Source organism: Suncus etruscus, chromosome 8 (assembly GCF_024139225.1).
Source record: "Suncus etruscus isolate mSunEtr1 chromosome 8, mSunEtr1.pri.cur, whole genome shotgun sequence".
Lineage (NCBI taxonomy): Eukaryota > Metazoa > Chordata > Mammalia > Eulipotyphla > Soricidae > Suncus > Suncus etruscus.
In genome coordinates, this window is record NC_064855.1 from 38,976,670 (window position 1) to 38,991,542 (window position 14,873).

At 39.0% G+C, this 14,873-nt stretch overlaps 1 protein-coding gene across 1 annotated transcript in view; it reads right to left on the minus strand.

Annotated features, from left to right (window-relative positions):
- The window catches only part of MIPEP (mitochondrial intermediate peptidase), a 189,100-nt gene that overhangs the window by 132,075 nt on the left and 42,152 nt on the right, over window positions 1-14,873 (minus strand). The window contains exons 10-11 of the mRNA XM_049778451.1: window positions 14,065-14,117; window positions 2,292-2,445 (exon numbers count right to left, since the gene is read on the minus strand). Coding sequence (XP_049634408.1) covers window positions 2,292-2,445; window positions 14,065-14,117 — 207 coding nt within the window. The remainder of the gene's footprint in view (window positions 1-2,291; window positions 2,446-14,064; window positions 14,118-14,873) is intronic.

The window sequence follows — 14,873 nt, forward strand, 5'->3', positions numbered from 1 at the left end:
GCTCTACCACTTCTAGGGATATACCCTAGGAACACAAAAGCACAATACAAAAATCCCTTTTGCACATCTATAATCATTCATTGTTTAAATAGCCAGAATCTATAAACAATCCAGATGCCTGACAACAGATGAGTGGCTAAAGAAATGGTGGTTTATATACACAGTGGATTACTATGAGCTGTCAGGAAACATGAAGTCATGACATTTTCCTATACATGGATGGACATGGAAACTATTTTGCTGAGTGAAATAAGTCAGAGGATAGAGATAGATACAGAATAGTCACACTCATCTGTAGGATTTAAGAAAAGTAAAAGACAGTATTTTAATAATATCCAGAGACAATAGAGATGAGGGCTGGAAGAACTGGCCCACAATATGAAGCTTACCACAAAGAATGGTGAGTGCTGCTAGAGATATAATTACACTAAAAATTATCATGACAATGGTAGTAAGAAAAATAGAATGTCTGTCTTGACAGGTAGAGAATGGTGGAGGAGGGAGATGGGGGGCATTGGTGTGGGAAGGTTCACTGGTGAAGAGTGGGGGGGTGTTCTTTTTTTATGACTGAAACCCAACTACAAACATGTTTAAAATAATGAAGCTTAAATATATTATTAAAAAAATAAAGATAGGGCCGGAGAGATAGCATGGAGGGTAAGGCGTTTGCCTTTCATGCAGGAGGTCATCGGTTTGAATCCCGGCGCCCCATATGGTCCCCCGTGCCTGCCAGGAGCAATTTCTGAGCCTGGAGCCAGGAATAACGTCTGAGCACTGCCGGGTGTGACCCAAAAACCACAAAAAAATAAAAAAAAAAAAAAATAATAATAAAATAAATAAATAAATAAAGATAGCAGTGGGACAATATAACAGTAAGCTATCTCTCTTCTTCAAATCTTAAGAATGTGGTATGGGCCCGGAGAGATAGCACAGCGGTGTTTGCCTTGCAAGCAGCCAATCTAGGACCTAAGGTGGTTGGTTCGAATCCCAGTGTCCCATATGGTCCCCCGTGCCTACCAGGAGCTATTTCTGAGCAGACAGCCAGGAGTAACCCCTGAGCAACGCTGGGTGTGGGCCAAAAACAAACAAACAAAAAAAATTGCTCAGGCTTCAGGAAGATGGGTAATATTGTCCGTCATGATGCCCTTCTCCCAAAGCTGGCATAGCCTAGGAAGAATGCCATCTAAAATACAACAGGAAAGAAGAATAAGTGATGCCTCCTGAGTGGGGTCCACATCCTGACAGGGGGTCGCTTCACTATTGTTTTAACTGTGTCCATTCACCCTGCTGATAATATTCTTTTTTTCATTTCAAAAGTATTTTATCATCATCCTTGATCTCTGCAAAAATTTTCTCCAACTCTGTCTTAGCCATTCCAGCATTACACTGAATCTATGTCTGTAGAACAAAGCCATGAAAGAGAGTACAGGGTGGCAAACACAGAAGTAAAACATAAAATAACCAGAACCAAGAAGATGGCTCAAAGGGCTGGAACACATGCAGTATACATGAGACACTGAGTTGTGTCTCCAGAATTGCTATCATCCAAGCATAGCCAGGGGTATGCCATGGTGGTCCCTAATCTCAGGGTCTGAAGACTAAACCACCCAGCTTGGTCCATTAAACTGAGTTTAATGTTTTTGTGATAACAAATGAGTAGCAATTCTCAAATCCTATCAGGTAAAAAGGGAAATGGTCATGATTCAAGTACATCCTAATAACAAACTCTAGATTTAAAGTTATTAGCATAAAGCTAAAAAATTAACACAGAACATAAATTACTATATGATCTATCTACCAGGTCCTACAAGATAGAAAGTATGGTGGAAGGAAGAAAAAGGCACTAATGGCAAAGTTTCCTCTAACTTGAATTTCTCAACATATAAACACCCAAACTTCTAAGTTATAAATTTTAAAAAATTGACTACCTTTCTGTCATCAGATTATTTTCAGGAAACAACTGATTTTAGGGAAAAATGTTTCTTTTAAACAGAGTCCTATAATAGAAGTGTTGATTTGAATTTTTCAGAAAACAGGGGTAAAGTAAGACCCACATTCCATCAAAAGATGTTGAAGCACTTGACAAACCCAAGACATATAACTTTGACTTGATTCAAAGCTAAACAACTCTGGGGCTGAAACTACACAGAACAGGAGGTAAGAATTTTCCTTGCATGCAGCTATCCTAGGTTTGATCCCTGGAAACCTATATGGCTCCCCAATCCCTTCCCAAAGTGAATCCTCAACATCAGAGCCAGAAACATCAACCGGTGTAGTGCAAAACAGCTTACCAACTTCCGGACATCTTCACACCAAACTTCTCCTTTGGCAGGCTGCTCAGCATACAGCGAAATCCCTAGCAGTTTACTAAACAATATATTCAAGCCTTCCATGCATGCTCCCAGGGAAAAAAATGGGCAATATAAGCTGGGTTCAATGTTGTACCTAATAAGAAAAAGAAAAAGGACTAAGTGCAATCTTATTTCAGGGCCATAGAGATAGTACATCAAGTAGGCACAAGCCTTGCATAAGACTGACCCAGGTTAGATCCCAGTATCCCTCCTCCCCATCCTCAAGCACAGTCAGGAGTGATTATTGAGTGCAGAACCAGTACTAACCCCTGATCAATGCCAGGTGTGGACCAAACACAAAAATAAAAACAACACAAACTGAAAATGTCTTATTAAATTCAGAAAAGTGAGCTTAAAAAAGAAAGTGGGGGGGGGGGGGCAGAAAGATAGCATGGAGGTAGGGTGTTTGCCTTGCATGTGGAAGGACGGTGGTTCGAATCCCGACATCCCATATGGTCGCCCAAGCCTGCCAGGAGCGATTTCTGAGCATAGAGCCAGGAATAACCTCTGAGCACTGCTGGGTGTAACCCAAACAAACAAACAAACAAAAAAGTGGGGTTTAGGGGGCTGGAGTAATAGCACAGTGGTAAGGAGTTTGCATTGCAAGCAGTCACCCCTAGATGGACCCAGGTTCAATCCCTAGAATCCCATAAGGTCCCCCAAGCCCATCAAGAGTGATTTCTGAGCACAAAGCCAGGAATAACTTCTGAGCACTGCTGTGTGTGGCCTCCCCCAAAAAAAGTGGGATTTAAAAGCAACAAGATAAATTACTCTTTTGAGAAGTTTTCAAAGTTAATTTTCTATAGAAAAAAAAGAAAATTATTAGCCATTCAAATTATTAGCCACAATTGCACTAATGCTAGTAATTATGGTAGATAAACCTTCCCTGGCAGAGTCCCTTGTTTGGGTTACTAATCATATCAACAATTCTATTCAGCAGTCAGTTTCAGTTACCCACACTAGATATAGTCTTTCTGCATCTTCTATGCAAAAGGTAACTACTCAAAGCTAGAATGACCAAAATTAATTTGTGAAAAGTGTTATATATTTGTAAAGTAGAATATATCACATAAAGATTAAACATGAATCTTGAATTAAAATTCAAATCTCCAAAATACTGCTTAACAGGAAAATATTTGTAATATAAACAATCATATCTTCTGTTCTGTCACTATCAAGAACTAACAGGTTGGTTATACTACACCTCAAATATTTTTGTTGCTTCTTTTGGTTTAGGGGCAAAACCAAGAGCCTGGGAGATAACTTCCAACAGTGTGCACAGAGCTCCTATATGTCAGCCCTCTGTGCCATATGTTCTAGCCCCCAAAAAACATACTCATGTCCTATGCTAACATAAATCAAATTATATGTAATATATAATATGAATGTTATTTCAAGTTATCTAATCGTTTACTGTATATACTCAAGTATAAGCCGACACCCCCCAACTTTACCCTAAAAACTGGGAAAACTTAGTAACTCAAGTATAAGCCTAGGTGGAAAATGCATTGCAGAAGCCACTGGTAAATTTCAAAAATAAAAATATATTCCCAAAACAATTACAATAATTGAGGAATCAGTAGATTAAATGTTTTTCAATATTTATTGATAAAGAAAAATTGTAAACTAGTAAAAATAACTTTAAAACTTTAAATAAAGTGCAGAAAACTGTAGCTTAACAGGTAATCAAGCTAAATAACAAAGATTAAAATCCTTCAAAACTGGATTCCTCCTCCTCATCATTTGAATGTCCAAACAGAGCTTCAGCTGTATCTGATGTGAGGGTATCAGCACAGACAATGTCATCATTACTGAGTTCACAGATATCATCATCACTTCTGTTGGTTTCATACAAAGCGCAGAATATTGTGGGTTAAATAGTTCAATGACATCCAGTTCAGTTGAACGGCCTACCTCTTCAGCTCAGCCGTGACCTGTGGACTGAGCTGAAGCACAGCCCCCTCCAACAGAAGGCAGAAGACGACTGGAGACTACATGCATTTGATTCAGCATGTGCGCACTGAATCAAATAACCTGTATGACCCAAGTATAAGCCAAGTTCAGGTGCCAGAATTTTGTGACAGAAAAACTCGGCTTATACTCGAGATATATATGGCAGCTTAAATCATCATAGTTTAATTTTGAAGAAAATTTGTCAGTATAGATCTTATAGTTTTATAAATATCTCCATGTATCAATACTATACAATAAGTGAAATTATTTAAATATAAAGTGATATAGACACTCTAGCAGGGGTCTCAAACTTGCAGCCCAGGGGCCGAAACAGCCCTCCGTACAACATTTTGTGGCCCTGCCCAAGAAAATCTTTTTTTGTTTTGTTTTGTTTTAGTTGTTTGGGTCACACCCCCTAATGTTCAAGGTTTACTACTGACTTTGCCTCCTGCGGCCCCCAGGTAAATTGAGTTTGAGACCCCTGCATGTGTGTGAGCAGTGAGGCAAAGCAAGGAAAGCAACACTGCTTACCACAGGCAATGTCCGAGCTGCCTACACACCAAGATAATGGGGAATTCAGGCCTGCAAGCCTATTCTCTTGAACCCAGGTTCTCAAAGAAAGATATTCACCTCCCTGTAGCAGATGACCTGAGAGGGTCAGCAGCTAGGTGTGTATCTCTGTACTATGAGAATCCTGGTCATACCAGAGCAAGCCTAGCTAACACACTGCAGAAATAGCACTGTTGCAGGTAAAAAATTTATATCTCTGACATGGTCAACTCTTTTCAAATGAATTGCTGCTCCTATCCACTCTGTAAAAGTACTGCTGGCATTGTAACATGGCAATACTGTACCTGGCCCTATCATCAGTTTCTTTAGCTCTATGGACTGCATTTTATCTATCTAATAATATAGGCTGTTCAGATTATTTATAGCTCCTCTAGTAGTAATCTCTATCCTTGTTAAAAATATGTAAGCACGGGACCGGAGAGATAGCACAGCGGTAAGGCATTTGCCTTGCATGTGGAAGGTCGCTGGTTCGAATCCCGGCAACCCATATGTTCCCCCGAGCCTGCCGGGGGGGATTTCTGAGCATAGAGCCTGTAATGACCCCTGAGCATTGCCAGGTGTGACCCAAAAACCAAAAAAAAAAAAAAATGTAATCACATTATTATATTAACAATAGATAAGATCTACTAATATTCTCTAATATATACTTCATTTTCTAGTCCCCACTGTTCTCTTTTGTTATTGTTATTACTGAATTTTATCATTTCAGATAAACATTGATTTTACTAGATGCCAGGAAAAAGTATTTAAAAGCCTTTATTTTGCCATAATTTAATGGTTACCCCAAAGAATGCAATAATATAATAATATGCAAATACCTTCATAGCAGGAAGAAAAATAAATTAAAAAATACTAAACTTTCACAAATTATAAGTAATAAAACTAACAGTAAGAATCTTCCCTACAAGTGCAGTGGCCATGTCTGCATTAAGCCAGCTCCAGAGACCCACTCTATTTTTGAAAGAAATGTAAACCAGGCCATGAAAAATCATAGGCAGAACAGCTGAACAGCTGAAAACAGCAATCTCAAAAGGAAAGGGTGACCCAAGTCTTCACCCTGACTAAGTCACACCAGCAGCATCCACCACCCACAACTGCCACTTCAACAATGGTCCAGCTTCATCAGTCATCTACAGCTTCTACAGAGAAACCAATTTAACCCAAATCTCCAGGTATGTTGGTATTTGGGTTGACATCATCAGGATTTTTTTGGAGTAAGTTCAGGTACCCTCCCCTTGACATCTTGTACTTATGGAATGCCTGGCAGCTGAAAATATGCCCACAAAAGCCACAGTGCTTTTCTCACACAGCAATCATGCTTGGGATTTCAGTGCAATAATCCACCCCCCTTTTTTTAATACTGTCATCCTTGTAGAAACACACCAATTTATGTGCCATTGTGTATCTAAAGCCACTTAAAGTTCAGAAACAAATGAAGTAACAGAATGACCAACCAGAAATGTGAGCTTACTAAACCTTCTGATAATGATTTAATGATCTCACTGATCTCACCGTACGATACAATTATTTTCACAATATTTTTCTGTTTTACAGTTCTTTTCTTTCTTTTTTAAAAAATTTCACTCCCACTTACCTGGAAACAAATTATGACAAACTGTGTCAACTATGTGATACATACTCTTTAAATACAGTATTCTATATAGAAGAAAAATTATAGAAACAAATAAAACAATAGAATTCAAAGACGAATTCTTATCATCAAGCAAATTACCTGCTGTCCAGATAATTAAAAAAGCAAAATTTGTAAACTTAAGTACATGTATTCAGGCAGGTTTGATTTCTTTAATATAGTGATCCTGAAATTTGGTGGGGAAGGAGAAAAGGATCCATTTGGGATTTAATAAAATATAAGATCTTCACCCCAGAAAAAATAACACACACAAGTCTCCTTCTGGGTTCCAGTGCATCATTGTTCATCTGCCCTTTCAAGCCAGCCAGATTGGTATCTGGGAGGGACTAGGGAACATCACCTTTAATCATTTCCAACAAATGCAAACAGGGCTGTCTTTCTGGGTCTTTCCCAGCATCCTTCTGGGTCCCAGTGCCACTGCTGAATCTTTGTTCCCTGCGGAGAGTAAGGCCTGTGCCTGGATAGAACAGGGAGGCTCCAGTCCTAATCCACTCTACCAAGCTCTAATGGAGCCTCCTATCCAGCCTCACCTCAGTTTCCTTCAGGGTTCCAGTGCCATCGCTGTTCACCTGCCCTACGGAGGCAGCCAGGTGGGTGTTGGGGGAGGGAATAGGGAACCTCACACCTTAATCCCTTCACCAAATGCAAATGGGTTGTCTCTTTGGGTCTTTACCAGCATCCTTCAGAGTTCCAGCGCTATTGCTGAATCTTTCTTCCCTGGGGACAGTAAGGCCTATGTTGGGGCAGGAACAGGAAGGCTCCAGTCCTAAACTTCTCTACCAAAGTCGAACAGGGCATCCTCTCCAGCCTCCCCTCAAACTCCTTCTAGGTTCCAGTACCTTTACTGAAATCTTCCTCCTTATTAGTCCTCCTTTTCCAAAACCGTGTGGTTGCTAGTGTATCCTCGAGAAGCCATTTCAATATATATCATAGACTTCCCACCAGACTGAATCTAGCACTCTTTTCAAACTCTGATACTCCAGCACTCCAAACCACTAAATGCAAAGATCAATGGGGAAGCTAATAAAGACATCTACTCTGGGGGGTTCAGAAGATAAATCCTAGCATGCGCAAAGCAGATGCCTTACCACTTTGAACCACCACTCTGGCCCCTGTATAGCCTTTTGAATATTTTTTAAATGTATTTTTTTAATAGGTATAACAGTCTATCTTCTTATGTAGCAGCAATTTCTCCCATTTTGGGGAGATCTATTTAGTAAAGAATTCTAGTTGACAAGTTTCTCTAATGTACTGAGTTCATGTTAGAATCCAGCTATAGGGATTGTTTAGCTTGTTATTTTTACCCCCATATGCACCAGTAGTACCATGTGTCATTGTTCGTTTTTGAATAGGCACATTAAAATGGGGAAATCTTACATGTGCAAACAAGTTTTTATCTAATAGAGATAAGAACACATAAAGTTTATATTGCAGTGGGGCCTTACACCCTGAACACTTGTCATAGTGATTTGGCTTAGGCTTCAGAAAATCAGACATTGACCATTCACCCCTGAACCTTGGACCCCATCTATGGAAACAGCATGGTTTTCTATACCAGCACCAGGAATTGAACTTCTACCAAGGAAAACCCTACTGCTGCCCTGGCATAAACTTACTCCAGCATGGGTTCATATGACAACCTGATATCTTGGTAACAGCAACAATCTGCTTTCAGGACAAGGTTCTTTGCATTGCCACTTAATAGTGAGATGAAACCAGAAGACACTCTCGTCACCCTGACTTCAACATAGGATCTGTACAGAAACCAGGATATCTAGCTACAGAAACCTGAAAGCAATAACCATGATTATGAAGAGCTTTTTCTTGGACCAGAGAAAGATTTTGGGGTTGGACAACCTAGTATGCCTGGAGCCTGAAGTTGGTCTTATGTCAGAATACTTCATGGGTAAGATCTCCCCTGTTTTTAAGCCTAAGGTTTTTCCTTTCTATTTCTACCATATTTTGCTGTGCCTATGCAAACAACAACTGACCCACATACACCATTTTTACTATATTTTTATCTCTTATCTTAAAAAAAAAAAGAGCTTACTAAACCTTCTGCTATTGTATTAATGACTTTATTAGAGACACAATAATTTCCAAATATACTTGCTACTGAGCTTTCTCTCTTTTTTCTTCACTTCCATTTTATTTTTTTATATATATTTTATTTAAACACCTTGATTACATACCTGATTGTGTTTGGGTTTCAGTCATGTAAAGAACACCACCCATCACCAGTGCAATGTTCCCATCACCAATGTCCCAAATCTCCCTCCTCCCCACCCGACCCCCGCCTGTACTCTAGACAGGCTTTCCATTTCCCTCATACATTCTCATTATTAGGACAGTTCAAAATGTAGTTATTTCTCTAATTAAACTCGTCACTCTTTGTGGTGAGCTTCCTGAGGTGAGCTGTAACTTCCAGCTCTTTTCACTTTTGTGTCTGAAAATTATTATTGTGAAAATGTCTTTTGGGCCTGGAGAGATAGCACAGCGGTGTTTGCCTTGCAAGCAGCCGATCCAGGACCAAAGGTGGTTGGTTCGAACCCCGGTGTCCCATATGGTCCCCCGTGCCTGCCAGGAGCTATTTCTGAGCAGACAGCCAGGAGTAACCCCTGAGCACTGCCAGGTGTGGCCCAAAAACCAAAAAAAAAAAAAAAAAGAATGTCTTTCATTTTTCTTAAAACCCATAGATGAGTGAGACCATTCTGCATTTTCCTCTCTCTCTCTCTCTCTGACTTAGTTTCTTTCCATTTTCTATTTTTCTCAATAACTTTGCTTTCCCTTATCTTGAAATAAATGTATTATGATCAGTTATGTCAACTATGTGATGTATTTTCTTTAAATAAAAAAAGTTTTTAAAAAAGCGCTGAATGAAAGAAACTTTCAATCTAGAGTCCACTATCCAGCAAAACTCTCATTTACATGGGAGGGAGATTTAAAAACATTCCCAGACAAAAAGGAACTCGCAATATCCATGCTAACCAAACCAACCCTAAATAAACTACTACTCAAAGAGCAATTACACAAACCAAACCCCAAATTATAACAATAACACTACATAGTAAAATGGCACAATAGCCCTTTATATGTCAATATTTTCCTTAAATGTAAATGAACTTAAACTCTCCTATCAAAAGGCACAGAGAAGGCAGTTGGATCAGAAAATAAAACCCAAACATCTGCTGCCTACAGGAAACGCACTTAAAAGCTCAGTATAACTCTTGAGTTTTAAGTTCATGTTAGAACTAGTTATAGGGATTGTTTAGCTTATTATTTTTATCCCATATGCATCAGTAATATTATGTAGCATTGTACCTTTATACAAGGCACATTAAAATGGGGGAAATATTACATATGGAAACAATTTCTTATCTAATAGGGATAAGAACCCATAAATTTATTTTTTTGTGGTTAAAGTAGTCACAGTAATATTTAAGGCACATAGTGACAATGAATGAGGGGCATTCCTACCACTAATGCTGTCCTCCCTCCAACCCTGAGGAATCCATAAATTTTATATTGCAGTGGGGACTTTCACACTGGACATTTGTCATAGTGACTGGCTTAGGCTTCAGACAATCAGACAATGGGCAATCACAATGGGCAAAAACCGTGGATCCCACCTACAGAACCAACATGGTTCTTTGCACCAGCACCAGGAATCAAACTTCTGCTAGGAAGACCCTAATGTTGCCCTGGCCCCCGACTTGCTCCAGAGTGGGTTCATATGACACCTTGGTGACTTGGAAACAGCAACAACTTGCTTTCAGGGCAGGATTCCTCGCCTTATAGCCACCTAATGATTAGATGAAACCAGAAGACATTCCATGACACCCTGACTTTCACACACGATCTGTGAAAATCCCAGGATCTCTAACTATAGAAACCTATATGGTCCACCAGCACTGCCAGGGATAATTCCAGAATGCAAAGTCAGGAGTAGTACTGGGTGTGGCCCAAAAACAAACAAAAAACTAGAGTCAAATGACAAATATATCACTTATACTTAAGGTTGAGCTTCAGAGATCAGTTAAAATAAAAGGTATCCTTTTCTAATGACTCTGAAAGATGGAGAGGGAGCACCTGACAGAGACTTAGGAAGATCACCACTTAGGTCACACTGCTGCTTTGCTTTAAAAAATCTGAGGGTACCAAAGACACTACAACACATTAGAAGTTACTGTCTGAAGTTGTTAGATGATAATCTAGGAAGAATTATTCACTGGCAGGTCTGAGCTCCAGCAGAACTTCCTTGTTTCCCTCCATCTTTAATCTTTTTTTTTTTTTTTTGGTTTTTGAGCCGCATCCAGTGATGCTCAGGGGTTGCATCTGGTGATACGCTCAGAAATCGCTCCTGGCTTGGAGGACCATATGGATTGAACCACAGTCCATCCTAGGCTTGCACACCACTCCGGCTCCTCCGTCTTTAATCTTAATTTCCCTCTTTTATATTTACAGAATTATCCCTTGCTCTGCACTTGACACAATGTTCACAGAAAGGATCTAGTCTCAGGATCAAGAGAATAGTTATTTAAAATAACTGGGTAAATCAATTCCAGAGTTACGGAACTCCTCAATAAATTCCAAAGGTTGTTCTGTAAATAAGCATTTGCCATCCCAAAAAACACTTGAATAAAACACCTGGTCACTTTCATAGAAGAGGTCCAGAGGGCAGAAGGGACATTTTTGCCACCAGGTTTATTTGTTCACTTGTTCTGTCCCACTTCCCTTCTCCACCCACAATGACTTCATTAGATGAAAATATCCAGAGTTAATATAGTTTTCTCAGTAGAGTATGGGATTAATAACTGGCAGTGGGAACCTGAAATTGGTCCATCAGGGAATTAAGAGCTGACTTCAAAATTAAAACTTTAAAAACTCTGTGAATAGAATGTATAGGATGTTTATCTCAAGTTGTACTTCCCCTAAAACCAATAAATTACCAGAAAGATAACCCTAAGTCAAAAATACTTAAAAGCCAGGAAGATTGAACTCAAAGAGTTCACTGCACATTCAGTGCACACAGGAGGCCCAAATTCAAGCTCCCACATGATATGGTACCCTAAGTGTCTCCAAGAATGAGCCCCAAGCACTGAGCCAGAAATAACCCCCACGCACTGCCATATCTGGTCCCTAAACAAAAGAACTTTTGTTTAACAGAGTGGGATTCAGAGAACCAGCCATATAAAATTTATTGATCACTCCAACAGTCTGCAGCCTACCTTTAGATCTTTCCCTATAAACCATTTCCTAGGACCATGTAAATGAGATAGTTATTTTAAGAATGAGTCTATCCTCTTTCAACCTGCAGATAATTGCTAATAAAGTTCTTCCTTGTGAAAAACACACAAGGGACTAAAGTGATAGCACAGCAGGGAGGGCACTTGCTTTGCATGCAGCTGACCCAAATTCAATCCCCAGCATCCCCATGTTCCCCCAAGTTTAGAGCTAGCAACTTGAGGCCAGCGAGTATGGCCCAAAAACCAAAAAAAAAAAAAAAAACTAAACAAAAACAGAAGTGGGTATCTGGCATGATGGAATACCACACCTCCAGTAATGAACAAAAAAAGAAAGAAAGAGGGGCTGGAGAGATAGCATGGAGGTAAAGTGTTTGCCTTTCATGCAAGAGGTCATCGGTTCGAATCCCAGCGTCCCATATGGTCCCCTGTGCCTGCCAGGAGCAATTTCTGAGCATGGAGCCAGGAGTAACCCCTGAGCACTGCCGGGTGTGACCCAAAAACCAAAAAAAAAAAAAAAAAAAAAAAAAAAAAAAAAAAAGAAAGAAAGAAAGAAAGAAATAACAGGGGCCCAGCAATATACATATAGTGCTTGTCTTGCAAATAACTGACCCAGATTCAATCCCTAGTACACCATGTGGACCTCAGAGTGATCCCTGAGAACAAAGCCAGAGTAAGTCCTTAGTATTGTGGTTGTGGTCAAATATATATAAATAAGTATTAGACATATATCAAGATATATAATAGATATCAACATGCTTAATGAAGAAAAGACAAAAGGCTTGCTGAGATTTTTTTTCTATTAATAAAACAATCTTAAATCTCTCAAAAATTAAAAACAAGAAAATGTTAAGGCTTTGTTTAATAGTAGGATTCTAAGTCTTTTTAATGTCTAGTATAAAACTGCAAATACCATAAACATCTTTAAATGTGTTCACTGTAAATAGACTTCCAAATATGAGGGGTTTACATGCAAAGATATAAAAATCACAGATAGGTTATGTTTAAGGGAGAAAAGCGTTTGTTACTTTGCCACAATGCAATAAACATAGAATACAGAAGCCAGAGAAATACTTCAATCTAATTAAGTTTCCAAAGTCTTCCCTTCATTTCTATCCTTTCAGATGTGCCTATAATTTAATGCCAACATGTTCAAATTTTAAAAAATGAGAAAACGTAAGAAAATCACATAGCATGATGCTGAATACACTGCTTTCACAAATAATTGCTGAGCCCCAGAAATAGGATACAGTAAGGACTCCAATGTTACCTAAGCCCTAACTGTTCACAGGGTAGACAGCGAAGCAAGAAGCTACACATGTAAAGAATAGGGAAGGGACCATATCTTAGCCTCAGACAGCCAGTCAGGGTGTTTTGTTTTTATTTTTGGTTTTCTTTTGGGATTTTTTTTTGGTGGCTGCTTTTTTCATCAAGTGTTATGCTATTTAAATAGTCCTTTATTATTGTTGTTTTCTTTTTTCTCTTTTTTTATTAGGAGGAATTTTTATTATTTTAATTTATTTATTTTAATTAATTAGTTAATTAATTTTATTTATTTCTTTTAATCATCATGATTATAAAGTTATTCATATTTGTTTCAGACATAAATGTTCCAACAATAATCCCTTCACCAATGTTTATATCCTGTCACAATATTCCGAGTTTCCCTCCCATCCACCAGCTTAACTCCATGATAGGCACTTTTTAAAACCAACTTTAGGCACTTTGGTTTCTAGTACTATTTACTGATAGGGTTTCACTTCACCACCTTTCAACATAACCTCTTCCTCCCAAATGACCAAGGTTTTTTTTGTTTTGTTTTTTTGTTTGTTTGTTTTTGGTTTTTTTTTTTTTTTTGGTTTTTGGGCCATACCCGGCAGTGCTCAGGGGTCACTCCTGGCTGTCTGCTCAGAAATAGCTCCTGGCAGGCACGGGGGACCATATAGGACATCGGGATTCGAACCAACCACCTTTGGTCCTGGGTCGGCTGCTTGCAAGGCAAACGCCGCTGTGCTATCTCTCCAGGCCCCATGACCAAGGTTTTAAGAAGATAATGTCATCAATCAAGGATGGCAATACATGGGGGAAGAAAGAAGTTGGTTGCCCTAAGTTGGAGCACACTTTCTGTCACACGAAAACTCGAGAGGTAGAAACAGACCCCACCAATGGAGACCTTGACTTAAGAGAGGCCACAAGTGGCTTCAGAATAAAGAGCATTTACAGAATTACTGTGTAAAAAACTGTTCAGTGTTCATTTCCTTCTTCATTCTCCATTAGCATTTTTCAACAAACTTACCTCTCTGCACGGATCACACCACTGTAGTAAGGGGGGTCCCAGGGCATTAGTTCCTACAATAGAATAAGTCAGTTACCAAAGCATTAGTTATTTTACAATTTCACCATCATTTAGCCAGCTTGTAAAATATAACTTGTTACTGTATTAGAAGTTTTATAAGTACTCATAACTTGGCAGGAAATATCAGCCTCTTTATTTTCAATGGTACTCTCTGTATTCAGTGTGTATAGGTATAAATAAAGCATAATTTCAGAATGAGAAGAAAAGGTAAATAAACATCATTCTAAACTGTAAAATAATCTGGATTAATATAGCCTGGTTGAAAGTTATCCTAAAAAATAACCCTGTATTAGCCATAAAACATTGGAGGTAAAATTAGCATTCTTTCTAAATCTAAGCAAGTAGCTGAGGGTGGATGCCAAGAGTGAAAGCAACAATTTAAAATATAATTAAGACAGAATTTACTCTAAACTTAGCAAAGAAAATACATCATAAAGAAGTCTTGTAATAATAGTTCTTGAAATCTAATCCAGATCCTGAAGGAAGAAGGTTTCAGGCCTGGAGCGGCCATGTTCCCCACAGATTCCTACAGTGGAAAAGTGGGTGGGAGACCAGGCTGTGAAGCCTGGCTGCAGACTTTAAGTAGATGTTCCCTGCTACTTATATGAATTGGAAAAGTCTTTTCTGCTTACCAGCATGGTCCCACTTCCTTCTCCATGCTGGATCTTGACCACCCCCACCTCTCTCCCACTCATCCACACACCTCTCATTACTCAGTCACACCAACCAGCTTACACCTCCTACATATC